Source organism: Pieris rapae, chromosome 21 (assembly GCF_905147795.1).
Source record: "Pieris rapae chromosome 21, ilPieRapa1.1, whole genome shotgun sequence".
Classification (NCBI taxonomy): Eukaryota; Metazoa; Arthropoda; class Insecta; order Lepidoptera; family Pieridae; genus Pieris; species Pieris rapae.
Window position 1 is genome coordinate 2,221,793 of NC_059529.1, and position 15,460 is coordinate 2,237,252.

The following is a 15,460-nucleotide window of genomic DNA, read 5'->3' on the forward strand; positions in this document are numbered from 1 at the left end:
TTCAAGAAAAGAGCGTACCAATTCTTAAAAGGCTGGCAACGCACTCGCGAGCCCTCTGTCATTGAGAGTGCCCATGGGCGGCGGTATAACTTAACATCAGGTGAGCCTCCTGCACGTTTGCCCCCTGTTCTATAAAAAAAAACCATAAGTTTTCAATAATCAAGTTTATTTAATACCTTCTCATTATCACGCATATTATATAAACGAATAAATAAAATTCGCTTTTATATCCTAACTTGAGACAAATAAGTAATTTAAGTCTAACCTAATAAATTAGTAAACTAAAAAGGATTTTTCAACATACGGAAGTGTCCGATAACACTACTTACAGTCTCTATTATAGGGAAGACACTCTGTTCAGATTGTGTCCTATTTTTTACTCACTTTTAGCACCTAATATTAACATACACTAACACTAATTCTGTGATTCAAATGGTTTTGTCCTTTTCAGTCTTCTCACTAGGCTTGTGGCGTCAAGTAGTTGAATAGCCTCCACATTCACTTGATGGTGGAGCCTATGTTTCTGGGCTGCAGCAGTTTTTTTAATTAATGTGGAAACGTCCTCTACATTAAGGTCCCGATGGAGGTCATAATTGCGAACCAGGGAGCATTTACTACTGAGCACACCGGTGTCAGGACTTGTTTGTAGATCAATAATTTATTTTGTACTGATAATGTGGAATACCTTCCAAGTCATTAGTACGTTTAGTTTAACGGAGATCCAATTCTTCGCGCTTCTTTTTAACATGGACCTTCCATCGGAGTTAGTATCCAGCGTCATATCTAAGTACTGGGCTGAATTTTGGAACGGCACTTTGACGTTATCAATATATTTAGGCAGGTAATTTGAAGTTTTGTTGGTAAAGATGTGAACTGATTTAGTATATTTTAGTTTTATCCGCAAATTTTTTGGTACAAAAGCCAACAGTATTTATTCAACATTATCTATGTCTACAAAATTAGCTATGTGTACGTGAAACAACTAGACTTTTACGAATGCAATGCGGCCGAGTCCATACAACTAAAGTGAGAGTCTTTTTGGAAAGAGAGTGTTCTTTTTGGAGATTTTAATGCACAACATGTTTATTACCATACGAGAAAACAGATCAGATGGGGCGAGCGACCTACGACCTTGCGACTTCTCATAACCTCGAGTGCCGGATATTGAAGACCAAACTACCAATTGCCTTGACCTTCTCCTGACCTCAGATCTATTAGGTCTCTGTTTGTGCTCCACTTTCAACATCAGAGGGGAGTGTGAAAACTGGAATAAGTTTTCTTTGCGTCTGATCCATGACAGTAGGAGCAGGCATGTTTTGCTGCCACAGACCCATCGGCCTGCGCAGACAATATCGCTGATGTGATACGTGAACGAGCATCATGTCCCTTTCTTTAACGTTACTCGTACGTACGTAGCGTTACTTAACGTTACGTAACGTTCGCTCGATTACAAAGCTAGTCCCTATATCAATGGTGAACGTTTTGCAGCTGTAAAAACAAACAAGTTGCTCGCAAGCCCAGCCCAGCTTGCAAAGTCTCTTGCCAAAATAGCATATGTTTAAAGAAGCTGCTAATTTTTGCAAGAAAATCATCAGGGGAATTTTTTTATAGAACAGGGGGTAAACGGCCAGGAGGCTCATCTGATGTTAAGTGATACCGCCGCCCATGGACACTCTCAATGCCAGAGGGCTCGCGAGTGCGTTGTCGGCCTTTTAATAATGCTTCCTATCCTAAGGCAAGCCTTTTGATCCTTTGCCAAAGTGATCAAATCGAACTTTTGTCGCCTTTAGCCGCTCATTACTACGAACTGACGCAATTGCTCATTTGACAATAAATAGTCAGTCATATTCGATTGCTATGATGTCCTCCAATTCAAATATGAATTATTGCTACCCATATTTTAATATTGTGGCTCATACATGGTAGAAGTAGAAATCAGACATACCCACTGATGTTCTTAAACCTAACAAGGAAGGAAGCCAAAGCGTGAGCAAAACTATTAGGCCTAATGGAATACCGGATTTTGTACGAAATACATATGCACCTGGGGGCTCAGTCATGATGCCTTGATAGAAGTGTAAGTATCGACAAATTTGTATTGATTCTAATACTCACATAATATCTAACTGACACGACTTATTTACACATTTCCCTAATGGTGGAAGCCTTGAAATTCCATAGTAAAGCACTGGCCGTATGTCTATTGTCTTCTCATTTTTACGGCAAATGGCAAAAGGAACGAAAGCATCTCAGACAAGCTCCATCCGCCATCTTAGGAGGAGCGATGACTTAAAGTAATCGTGGATTTCTTATTGAACGTTTATTAATGCTAGTAAGCAGCTCTTTCTGCGACTCTATTTCTGATAGGTACGTATCAAGTAACTTTCCGAATTGGGGCGATTTTTATGTCATCCAATTTATGACAAATAAAACCCAGGTTAGTACAATAAGTGCTTTTGGATTCAGTCCCACCTTCCGGGGTTTAAATCACTGCAATAGTGAAATTCATAATAAGGGTACATAATAAAAATACAATTTCAATTTCATTTATGTAATCATAAAATAATGCAACAAAAACAAAGTAAAACAATATTGATTAGAGCATGTTAAAATTAAAATTAAAAAGAAACTATGACTTTTCTTGAAATGGATATCAAGTAAAAATCTAATCATGAGCTGTCAAATCATATTTTAAAATTCACATTGACATACAAACTAACTTCACAGATCTTAAACTAGATTTAATAATCACATTTAAAAAAAACAGCATTATACATATATAAATAATATATAATTATAACTAAATTATAGAACATATAGTGGAATAATATTTGAAGATTTCTTTGATAATCAAATAATTTGTGTACTACAAAATACAAATGTCAAAATATTTTTTTGCACTTTATATCTGAATTGATTAGAAAATCCAATTCATACAAAAATTGAAATGAATATTATGTTACAACGTAAAATTTCATCTGCCAGGTACACTTTAATTTACAACATTCACAAGTCATAAAATATGTACAGAGGAATAAATTGAATTGATTGTTTACAAATTAATTACACAAACAATACTTATTAAAATATATGCACACTTAAAATTAAATATCAAAAATGTAAATATATGTCCCACATCATCTATATTAATTAAACAAGTATTGATGTGTTTAATTTGCATATGTTATAAAATAACTAAATAATTTGGTAAAACCGTAAATCAGATACATTATAGTAGATAATTATTCCACTAAATAAAAGTTGTATATATGAAATATAAATGTCTTCATTGGAACAGTTCTTATAATATTAATAGCCATTGTGATGGTCAGATTCCTTAAATAATTGTCTCAAATGTACTTATTAAATTTATCAAATAAATTAATTTTATTCAAAATCAGATGTGACAAAACATTTACAAATTTCATCTCATTATTTACATAACTTATATATCCAAGGTAGATTAACTAATAATTTTTACACACTGTTAGAATCTCTTGCACCCTGTACATAAAATGATTGTCAAAAGAAAGTTAACTAAAGTAAAGGTGCCAGAGATTGTAACTGTAGTTTTCCTTAAACTCAGTCAATTCTTTATATAAATATTTGATGATGTTGATATACAAGACTTTATTTTAAAAGTAAATTGATTTCATTATCACTTTAATAACATAATTCAAATCAATACATTTAAATAATTTCTTTTTAAATTACTAAAAAATATCATACTGTCAAGGTAAGTCAAATGCAAAAAAACATTATGTAATTTGCTTTCACATACATAATAATTACTAAGAATATGCTTTGTCTATCATTGCATTATTACACTTCATGATCACATAAGTAACTTCAATTTAATATCTTACTAAATAATTAATATTAATATATTAAGGTAAAGTATTTAAATTCCATTTTATACACTAACAGTCTTTTCAGCAGCTCCTTTCGCTAAGATTTTAGCTTCTGTCTTTACTGATGGTTTTATTATAGATCATTTCTTTTTTCGATCCTGGGTACATTTAGGACAATACCATTTACCTTTAGGCTTAATTTTAAGGTCAACACATGCAAAATGGAACCATTCAATTGGGCAATCTGGGTTATCACAACCAATCATTTCTCCATAGGATACTTGATGACACAAACAATATGTGGGTTCATTTGGATCAACAGGCATGTCTAATACATCACTAGGATGGGTCATGCCAGCCACAGAATCCAAGTCACCACTTTCTTCTTGTTCTTTAGTAGGGTTAGCTGAACCTCCTGAACCTTTCTTTGACGCCTTCTTCTTAGCTGCTGACCTACCACTTGCAACAGCATCGTCTTCACTCGACGCACCTTGGCGTTTTTTCTTGCCCGTCGATGAAACAGACTTGTCATTACTTTTATTCTTCTTTCTGCCCTTCTTAACAGTTGTTGGAGTTACTTCCTGTTCACTAGCAGCTTGTTGTGCTGCCCGAGAACTCATGACTTTCTCTTGAATTTCGGACTCGAAACGTGCGAGGTCAGAGTCAAGGCGCCGTATGTGCTTGTCCACCAACTCATATGTTTGAATTGCAAGCTGAACTTTATCGTCACCGTATTCTTTAGCTTTATTAAATAGCCCTTGTATAGTATTTACTTTTTCTTTTTTCGTTTCTTCGTCCATTTGAGGAATATTCGGCAGTAATTCATCAGCCATAAGATCAATTGTCCTCATTAAACCATGAGCTCTATCGTCTAAATCCCGCATCAACTTGAAATTTCTTTGTAATTCTATGGGCAAGTGCTGGAGACTATCAAGATAATGCTCCAAATAAAGTGCTGAAGTCATTATTAAAATAACGAAGTCTTTTCCCTCTTAATAAAATTATAAATGGTAATAACAATGTTAAGATTGAGATTATATAGGAGGATTTGAAGCTAAACCAAGGTCAAAATAATTTATCACTATTCACTCTCACTGATTTTAATTTAATAATTTTTGAAAACTTGAAATTAAAATTAAAACCATTATTAAATTTCATGTCGCCTCAGTTTGGAAATTAAGAATAGACTACAGAACAAAAACATAGAACTATACCATAATCACAGTGACATCATTTCCTAAAAATGTCTATGGTTTTCATGCTGTTTATTTTATTCTGTACATTATTATTCTATAAATTTGTTGGATTTGCCTGATAACGCTTGCAAAATTCAATGTCTAAACTATAATATATAAGGACGGACAATTAATATGACATATTCTTTTTAATAAAAAACTGTGTGAAATTGAATCTACGTACATGCATATAAGCATAGGTACGTTTTAGATTTAACATCAAATCTTTGACTGGATAACATCAGAGTCAAGACAAAGCATAAACTATATAAACATATATTGGATTTTGACAAAAATCTTAAACTTATAAGCTATATTATGTGTATACATATGTTATTGAAATTTTTTTCTTTTAAATGGCACGACACATGATCATAGATCGTAGTTTTGTCCATAGTGCTTTAAAACCCTATTTTTTATAAGTTTTCATTTTGATATTATTCAGGCTGATACTTATCCGTAGCGCCTAAAGCGTATTTGTATAGTAAGTGATAAATTTAAGTATTTCAAGCTCTATGAAAAAATAACCAAGTAACTTCTACTCTTTTGGCGATAAAGCGTCATAGGAAGAGAGAGAAAATCCCATCATAAAATATGTCAAATAAAAATCGATACAGAAAACAGCAATGGCAACATTAAGTCGGTTACAAGAAATCTCAACAATTATCGGATCTCGATTTTGGTGTCGAATTTCTGTGGAACTAGTCACGTGATAAAGCGTTAGCTTATTATTAGTATACAATAAGTTTTACTTAATGTGTTGTGGCGGTATGAAAATTCGTTTGGATTTAGTGGGTCATGACTGATTCAAAGTGCCTTTGTCTCAAGCCACTGATGACAATACAACCCTGCCTAATTTGAACCTTCGAGATATTTCACGTTGTTTATTAAGCGCACAGCGTTCTCTCTAGGCCCTAGGGTATCACATCATAATTAACACTAAATTCTGATAGAAACTAGCAAGATTCAGAAGCGACTGCGAGTCTTAGTGTCAAGTTCCTTATGTCAAAAACGAATTGAATTTCGTCATATCAATACACCGTGGCAATGTCGTCGTATTAAAAATTTAATTGTTAATTGTTATCGGGGACTAGGGAGAAAGTAAACTGACAACAACCGTTCTGTCAAAATTAGCTTTTTTTTTTTTTTTTTTTTAAATTTATTTCATAACCATGGATACAGAGTCCTTCAGTCGGAATCATAGAGATTACAATATTACATAAAATTCTAAAAAGTATGAAATGGACTTTAAATCATAACATTTTTACTTAAAATTATTCTTATAAAGTAGTTAATGCAAATTAACTTTAAGATATCTATACTAAATGACAACACAAAAATACTCTATATAATAAATAAAATACACTATACAATTGCAAATATTCTTACTATCGAAAAGTAATTAGATCTGTTCAACTGTGTTTGAAATAAATTTAAACACAGGTATGAAAAAGGCACGATTAGATAATAAATCTTGAGGGCGGCGGGGAAAACTTAATGAATTTTCATCAGCAACATCACCAATGACACTGACAAATAATAAACGTTGGATGTTAAACGTTTCACACTCGAACAAGACATGCTTAATATCTGCGTTTTCCTTTGAACAATATGTACAATTATCATTAAGAATGATGTTCTTCCTCTTGAGATGTGCTGGAACATTGCAGTGTCCTACACGTAAGCGATTAATGCACGTTATGAACTTTCTATTTATGTATTTAAAGCTGTTATACCACGGGATCTTTGGTAAATCTTTCTGTATTTCTGATTACCAATGTCCTTTATTCAATATGTCTGTATTGTAGTTCCAATATTCTTTCCATCTTGTCTTGAGATTAGTCTTTATCTGCATAATATAATAGTCTGTGAAAGGCACTTTGAAAGAGTCTGTTAAATCATCATCATGGTCCCGACGAGTCGCCTCGTCCACAACCTCATTGCCAGTTATACCACTGTGGGAGGGTACCCATACAAATTCAACATGCTTTTCTAACGTGTACATTAAATCCTTAATTTTATATAAAATATAATTTTGTTTATATCCTAATCTACAATTGCACAATGCTGTTAAGACACTCTTAGAATCACTTACAATCAAAATATTTACATTATTTACATTACTATTTACATATGTTAAAGCAGCTAATATTGCCCAAGCCTCGGCAGTGAATATACTACAAGTTATAGGTAATCTCCAGCATTTGGTTGATTTCATTTGCGGGTCATAGTATGCTGCCTTAACAGTCTCACTTTTGGAACCATCAGTATATATAATATAAAACTCTGATTTATCACTTAGAAATTGTAAGAAGTCAAACTTATTTTTGACAGAGTCTAAATTACATTGAATATTTAAGTAGTTTAATAAAGAGTTATAAGGGCTTTTGTAAATTGGCCACTTATTACTTGTGAGCATATTATTTGTCTGGTTTTTTATATATGACATTATGGTTGGTATTTCAGGTAGTGAGCCTGAAATCAGTGTATTTGTTGAAATTCTGCTTGCTTCAGTTGACTGTGTTATTTCTATAGGATAAGAGACTCTACCAAGGATAACACTGTTTTCATTTGCTAGCTCCTTCAAACAAAATCGCTCAGCCAACTGTAAGCGTCGCAAACTCAGTGGAGGTATGCAGTTTTCCACTTCCATACTGTTTATAGGAGTGGTGCGCATAGCTCCACTTATTACTCTCAGTCCAATATTTTGTATTACATCCAGTTTTCTTAGTAGTGTACTATTTGCATTCATATAAGCCAAGGAACTGTAGTCAAAATGACTTCTGACTATGCTTTTGTACAGCATGTTCAAAGTTTTTGGATCTGAGCCCCAAAAAGTGCCTGCCAAGCTCCTCATTACATTGATGCTTTTCATGGCATTTAGGCATATGTACTGAATGTGTTTATCAAATTTTAGTTTGTCATCCACTACTACACCCAGAAATTTATGGTGATTAACTATAGGGATTTTATTATTGTTATAGGAAATATTTACAGTAGTCTGTGCAAATGGATCTTTACTGAATACTAATACTGAGCTTTTCTCTGAACTTACTTCTAATTTCAAAAAATTCCCGTAATAAGTATGTAGTTTATTTAATGCTGTGTTTATGCTATTAACAGCTATGTTTAAACTTTGATTTTCACTATACAAAAGCAAGTCATCTGCAAATTGCAATATTTTAACCTGGGGTATATTTACATGATCCAGTATTTGTGATGTATACAAGTTATACAACAATGGTGACAAAGTTGCACCTTGCATTGTTCCTTTATTGGCCTGTTTAGGTCCATGTAACTTATTATTAAATTTAACATATAAAGTCCTGTCGTGCAAGAATTTAAAAATCCAATTTAGAGTTTTTCCCGGTACACTCAATTTATGTAAAACTTTGATTAGAGTCTCAATATCAACATTATCAAATGCACCTTTAACATCTAAAAAGACGCATACAACATTAGAGTGACTAATCTTAGCTTTTTTGAGATCAGCAATGAAAGATACAAAGCTTTCAGAGCAACTTCTACCTTTCCTGAATCCAAACTGAATATCTGGTAACTTTCCTTCTGATTCAGCAAAGTAATCTAATCTTATCCTTAGCATGTTTTCAAAGAGTTTACCTAAACATGATGATAATGAAATGGGTCTATATGATGTTGGATTATTCACAGTTTTATTAGGCTTTAAGATGGGAATGATACACTGAGTTTTCCATGAATCGGGTATTAACAGGTTTTCCCAGAGTATATTATAAATATTTAATAAGGTTTCTATAGCATTAGGATGTAGTTTTTTAATCAAAATATATGGTATATTATCTAACCCCGGTGTTGTGTCTTTTCTGCTTTTGAGGGATATGAAGAGTTCATTTAATGTAAATGGCTTATTCAGAAAGGAATTACTGTTATTTTCAGATGAATCATTTAAAATTCCACTTAAACTGTTTAAATTTATTTGATTTGATTCAGTGATGTTATCTAGGAATGAAGGCACCCATTCATCATTGAAAAATCTATTATGACATGAACCTATTCTCTTGAACCTTTTGATATAACCCCATATTCTAGAAACAGGTGTCATTCTATTGAAACTACAACATAAGTTATGCCATGAATTAATACTCTCTTCTTTAAGTATTCTTTTCTTTTGAGCATCTGTTTTTTTGTACTCTATATAGTTAGAAATGCTAGGTGATGCTCTATACAGTATCAGGGCTTCTTTGGACTTTCGAACCGCATCATTACATGTTTTGTTCCACCAGGGAACAGGTTTCCTCATGACTTTCACAGTTTGTCTAGACTTTTGTTTAGGTATAGTTTTTGATCTAATATCACACAAAATATTTATAAAATTATTGTATAAAGCAATTGGTTCTTTATTCTCGGTGTCCAACTGACAAAAAGATGTTTCAGATAATTTACAATATTCATTCCAATCAGCCTTACTATATATGTATTTTTCTTCCACAGGCCGGACTTCATATATGGATGGTTTTATATTGACAACAACCTGAGTTGGATAGTGGTAGCTGCCCATTGGATCATCATGAATTCGCCATTCACAAAGAGGAGCTATTGATGGGGTAACCAAAGTTACATCTATAGCAGATGCATTTCTGTTTGGAATTTGAACAGTTGTAGCACTCCCATCATTCAAAATACACAAGTCTAATTCATCAATGAGATTGTACAAACTATTGCCTCTACTATTATTTGATTGACATCCAAAAACTGTATGATGTGCATTTAGATCTCCCATTATTATATATGGCTTAGGTATTTCAAGTAAAACCTTTTTCATTGTGTGAATATTAAACCTATTAACATCATTATTGTGAGGGCAATATACACAAAGAATGTGCAATTTGCCCATAGATGTTTTTACAGCTACACAGATATTCTGAATGGATTCATGAAAAGTAGTATTAAATATATCATACTGTAGATTTTGTTTGATTAGTATAGCTACACCATTATGGGTATTAACAGAATTTTTATGTATAATGTTATATGATGCAAAGTTTGGAATTATACTAGTGCTTTTAAGCCAAGTTTCATTTAATAAACAGATACTTAGAATAATTAGACATAGAAAGATAGTCTTCATACAAGCGCTCTGTCAAAAGTGACGCACTAAACCGGTTCACACAGGCGGGCCGATTACGTGCTTACGCTCGGCGACACGCACACATACACTTGTGTAATGTTGCCAGTGAAGGTCCAGTTTTCCCGAAAGTGGGGTAATGATTCGGCCACTGATAACCATTTGTTTTTGGCAATAATGCATAAATAGCTATGTGTGGTAAAGTGTGGATGTGTAATATTGTTATAATACGGGAATGTTTATTTTTAAGAAACGAATTAAAGAAAACAACAACACGTAAAAATATATATATTTTAATTATTGTATACAATTATGAATTTGTATACTGTGTAACTAAAGTAAACCAATCAAATCAACAATTATTTCTAATCGAATAGTCTTCATATTAAGAAAAAGATCTTCATCCAATTGATCATCTGTGCCTGTGCATGAAATATGTAAATCCTGAAAAAAGTAATTTTATTATCATTTGCTTCATTTATTTTTATCAACATTGTGTCACAAAATCCCAAAATACACATAATAAGTACTAAATAATGCTTTGATAATTATACCTTAACAGGGACAGCATTTCGACGCAACCTACACGATCCACCCTGTGTTATGTACTTATCTTCATTCTTAAAATGTTTTGAACATATTCGTGTATTTTTGGTTGGCTTCCAATATACTTCTCCACGACTAAGCCTTATATTTTTCACCCACTTGTCAGCAATAACAGGGTCGATGGGAATCCTTTGAACAACAACACGCAATACTCCTATAAGTTGTAATTTTAACAAGTGTGGAAATAAAGTTCGTTTACTTCTCAACTTTCAAGTAATACAATTTCAGGTATACGATATCGCTAAATCACACAAACACCTACATTAAACAACAACAACAGTAAGTAACAGTAGCAACTGTTTTAAAATTAATTTGTCGGAGCAATGAAGTCAGTTAAAATGGGAAAATATTTTAACAATCGGGCAACACTGTGCATTGAATTAAAACTTTTCTGTTTTGTTCTATTTTGACTTAATTAACTACAAGATACTATGAAATACTGAAAGCTTACCTGTGAAAAGTGATGTTATTACATTTCTTTTGTTTTTCAGATGTGTTGTGACACAATTTAACTGCACAAATCGTCATAATAAATTTTTTTTCGCGAGACACGTTCGCCGTGCGTTGACATTGAACACTACGGAGCGGCCCGGCGTTTGGAGCCATTTATGGCTCCAATTAAGGTGCTTCAAAATTGACGCGCGGACTTGGTTTCTATGTCTTATTATTCTAAGAAACAGATATCTATATTATGTTCCAATAGAAAAGTATTCAATAAGGCTTTTTTACTCTGTAAGCTTTGTATATTAAACTGTGCTATGTTTAAAAATGTATCCATTGTTTAATTTATTAAATTAGCTAAAAGTATTTCTTTGATCTTTTTATTTGTAATAGGTGTTTCATTTTTATCATTACCTAGAGTAATAAGAGATTTTACTATGGCGTTAATGATAATGTCATTATTGAGAATTTGCTGTGTATTGAACGTGCCTGTACTCACATCATTATTGTTTGGCTTTTTAATAGCCGGAAAGTCTTTAGGGTCTAACATCAGAGGGGCTATGAGAGCTGTACTCACCACAGTGGCATAACTTCGGTTTATATTAAGATATTTATTCTTTTTCTCCTCCATTTTCTTCTTTTTAATGGGGCAATCCCTGGAGATTGCTAAATGATTGCCATTACAATTAATACATAAAATTTCATCTACGTCACACTCCTTGTAGGAGTGCCGGCCGGAACACGACGAGCACATTTGCTCTCCGCGACAAACTCGTGCTGAGTGATTAAATTTCAGGCATCTGAAACATTGCAGCAGTGGTGGAATATACATATGGATCGGGTATCTAAAAATCTGTATGAATGCATATTGCGGCAGTGTTGTAGCAGCAAAAGTGACTGAAATCGTGCCTAGCGGGACCAGTTTTCCTTCAACTTTTTTCATAAACCTTTTTACTGAAATCACTTCCGTGTCGCATATAATGTTCTTGTATATTTCCGCATTCGATAGCTCCTTGGGCACATATCGTATGACGCCCGTAGTTTCGGTCAGGTGAGCTGGAACAAAAGCTTTAAGCTTGTGTCGCCCTAGAAAACTGTCCATTTTTAAGAAATTGTTAGCTGGAGCTGGTTTTTTGAAAGTGATGCCTATTTTGTGAGCATTCACTCGATGAACTCCCACTATTCCTTTAATATTGTCCGTAAATAATTTAGTTAATGTTATGGGATTTTTGTTCCCTAACTTCTCACTTTCTTGTGATTCCACATAAACTACACAGTCCGTGCTATGATTGTCTGGAAATTGTCTTTTATAGTTCGGTTTGGTGAACACTTTATAATTTTCATTAGTCGCCTCTAATTTTCTTTTCTTGGCGTCTTTAACACCGGGGGTCTGCCCCCCGGCGCTGTTTTCACCCATTATTACGTACTATTTATATAATGTTACTAATTTCCTATTTACACGAAAAGAAAAAACAAATATATACAATTAATAAGAAATATTGAAAAATCGCAATTATTTAAAACACCCGCTTAGTTTGACTTCCCGCCAAAAAGTCTCGTCAAAATTAGCTCCTCTGCAGTAATGCCAACTTCGGGGTTTTCTCCCTTAATTTACGGGTAATCATGACGTCCAGTAGGTTTTTGACTTTACAATTTGTTGTTGCGACGGCCCAAATAACAAATATTACCAATTATAAATACCAATATAATAAAGTTTTACTACTCCAATATCAAACTAACAGTTATTTTAAACAACTTGAATGTATAAAGAAAACACTTTTTTACGGATTATAGTTATGTATTATTGTATTTAAACTTATATTATTTAGACATAATTTTAAATTTAAACCGACGTTTCGCGTGCTTTACAGCGTGCGTGGTCACGGTGACCACTGTGAATAATACATAACTATAATCCGTAAAAAAGTGTTTTCTTTAAATGTGTAAAAGTTATGTTAATAAAAGACAATACTAACTTGAAAGTATTTTTAATTCATATTTGAAGTTGTCTTGAAAGTTTGTTTGAAAGCTTTAGGGGAATTTGAAATCGGCCCGTATACTTTTTCAGTTAGTGAAAGACTAAATAAATTAATAAAAATTTAAGTCCTAAGTTATACAACCTAACGTTAGTTTAGTTACATATATTATATTGTAGTTTATAATAAGAAGCGTAAACAAAATATAAACAATCGTCGTACACTTGCAAACCGGAATGTATCGTTTAGTTTTTTCCACACTCGTTAATTATAAATTAACATTCTCGTTTCCTATAAATCCCCTACACTTGTATTGAAGTGTCACTTAGGTTTATAAAACCTTAAATAAGCCAAGTTAGATTTTGTTAGCGTTGCATTACCGCTACCATACCATCCACTACCGCTAATTTTATGTGAGTTATAAGCTCATAAAAGATTTATTTTTAATCAGTCAGTTGTAGCCCAAAATAAATATAAGTTTTTTTACATGTATTTTAATCTATCCAACCAACAACCGCCACCTCAATTCCTGTCAAGTATTTTTTTAATAATCTGAAAAATCACAAGTTTGACAACACTAATGACTCAGTAAACTAAAATCAGTCTAATTTGTGTACTTAAGAATCAACACCATTTTTTTCTATAAAAAGATAATATCTTGTAAATTTAATATACATCAATCACTAGATCAATAGAGATATTTTTGTTTGTTTGTTTGAGATTAGTTGGTTAGTTAAGTGATATAATTAAAACATTGTGTATTTTTAATGATTTTATTATATTATTAGCAAATAAACAAGATATAAAATATTCTCTTAATAGAAATGACGCTAATCCGGGATACAAAGCACTTCTTTAGGTTTTGCAGATTGTTTTGTACATTTTAAAAATAATGTTCACACAAAGGCCAACATACAATGCATTTAAACATTTAAAATTAGTTAATTTCAAAAGCTTGTTTAAATTACATATAACTATTTTTAAAACGACAAAACAATAACACAAATAACGAAACATATAATTTCAGCGTTTACAACGACATTGCCATTGAATTAATATAAACATTAAAAATTAAAAACATTAAGATAAAAATTGCAAATAAATAATTAGCGTACGCCAACACATGGCAATTAGATGCGTTTACATAATCTACATGATATAAAACATGATTTAACTTATCTATACTTTACATTTCTTAACTATTCGTGATCATACAGTGTATACTACAAAACGTCATACAATGGTGTATTGCTTAACGCAGTATCAGATTGCGTTACCTAACGATTATACAATTATTTGGGAATATTTGGACAGCTATATAACATACGGATATAAAAAATTTCGAGTGGTTACATACTAAATAGATTACAAAATGCCACAACTCAGCTGCGGCGCCTTAAAATTTGATGATCATTACTTATTGTAAATGTTATAGGTAGAATTTGTTGCATATACATAAAAGGTACTTAAATGAACTTAACGCTAACTACATACAAGTCTACACATAAATTTGGTACACATTCGTTGCTTCTGTTACCTTTTATAACAAACCAAGAGTGGCTGCAAGAACAAACCAAAATATGGAATGCATAAATAATTAAATATAGTCTTTAATAATCCCTCTAAATGGACCGATTTCTATTTGATAATGGAAGTATTGGATACTTTGTGATAATTGGCACTAAACATGCATTTCCTTAGATTATTGTGATTTAAAACTAATATGATGCTGTCATGTTTGGCTGAATTCTGAAAAAACAATAATGTCGTCTGCCCTCAATCCGACCTGATGTTTTCAGTCTTCAGTCAATTGTATGGTCAAATTAAAAAACTAGCAATGCCTCAAATGTATCATCCCAACAATCCACGCTATAAATTAATATAAAAATCTGAAACATGTTTTCACAACCGCTAATAAAATAATTTTTAAAAATATTTTAACAAGCGAAGCACCATTCATACTGATTGTGCTAAGGTGGGAGGATAATGAACAATGGCTAAACAATGGAAGGTCATAGATTGTCTATGATATAGAATATGTGTTATCAGTCACCCATACAACATGTATCGGAAGCATATTCTATAGATCAAAGTGTAAAAAATTAGGAAGTATTTTTAGAATGATTGCGGTTAATTATATGTTGTATAATAATAATTTACTAGCTTAAAATCCGTTTATTTGATCGTGATGTGACCAAGATTTCTACACACAGTTTAAAATTAACTGGTATTTTTAGTAAACATTTG

At 32.4% G+C, this 15,460-nt stretch overlaps 2 protein-coding genes across 2 annotated transcripts; both read right to left on the minus strand.

Annotated features, from left to right (window-relative positions):
• Positions 1 to 2,569: 2,569 nt before the first annotated feature.
• Positions 2,570 to 5,023, minus strand: LOC110995470 (inhibitor of growth protein 5). Its single transcript, XM_022262647.2, has one exon. It carries the CDS (start codon positions 4,814 to 4,816, stop codon positions 3,992 to 3,994), a length of 825 nt encoding a protein of 274 aa, XP_022118339.1. The 5' UTR covers positions 4,817 to 5,023; the 3' UTR covers positions 2,570 to 3,991.
• A 5,438-nt stretch (positions 5,024 to 10,461) lies between these two features.
• Positions 10,462 to 11,475, minus strand: LOC123690102 (THAP domain-containing protein 2-like). Its single transcript, XM_045632921.1, has 3 exons — positions 11,248 to 11,475; positions 10,745 to 10,925; positions 10,462 to 10,634 (listed from the first exon to the last, which is right to left on the minus strand). The coding sequence occupies exons 1-3, from the start codon at positions 11,400 to 11,402 to the stop codon at positions 10,524 to 10,526; spliced, it is 447 nt and encodes a 148-aa protein (XP_045488877.1). The 5' UTR covers positions 11,403 to 11,475; the 3' UTR covers positions 10,462 to 10,523.
• Between the last annotated feature and the right edge of the window lie 3,985 nt (positions 11,476 to 15,460).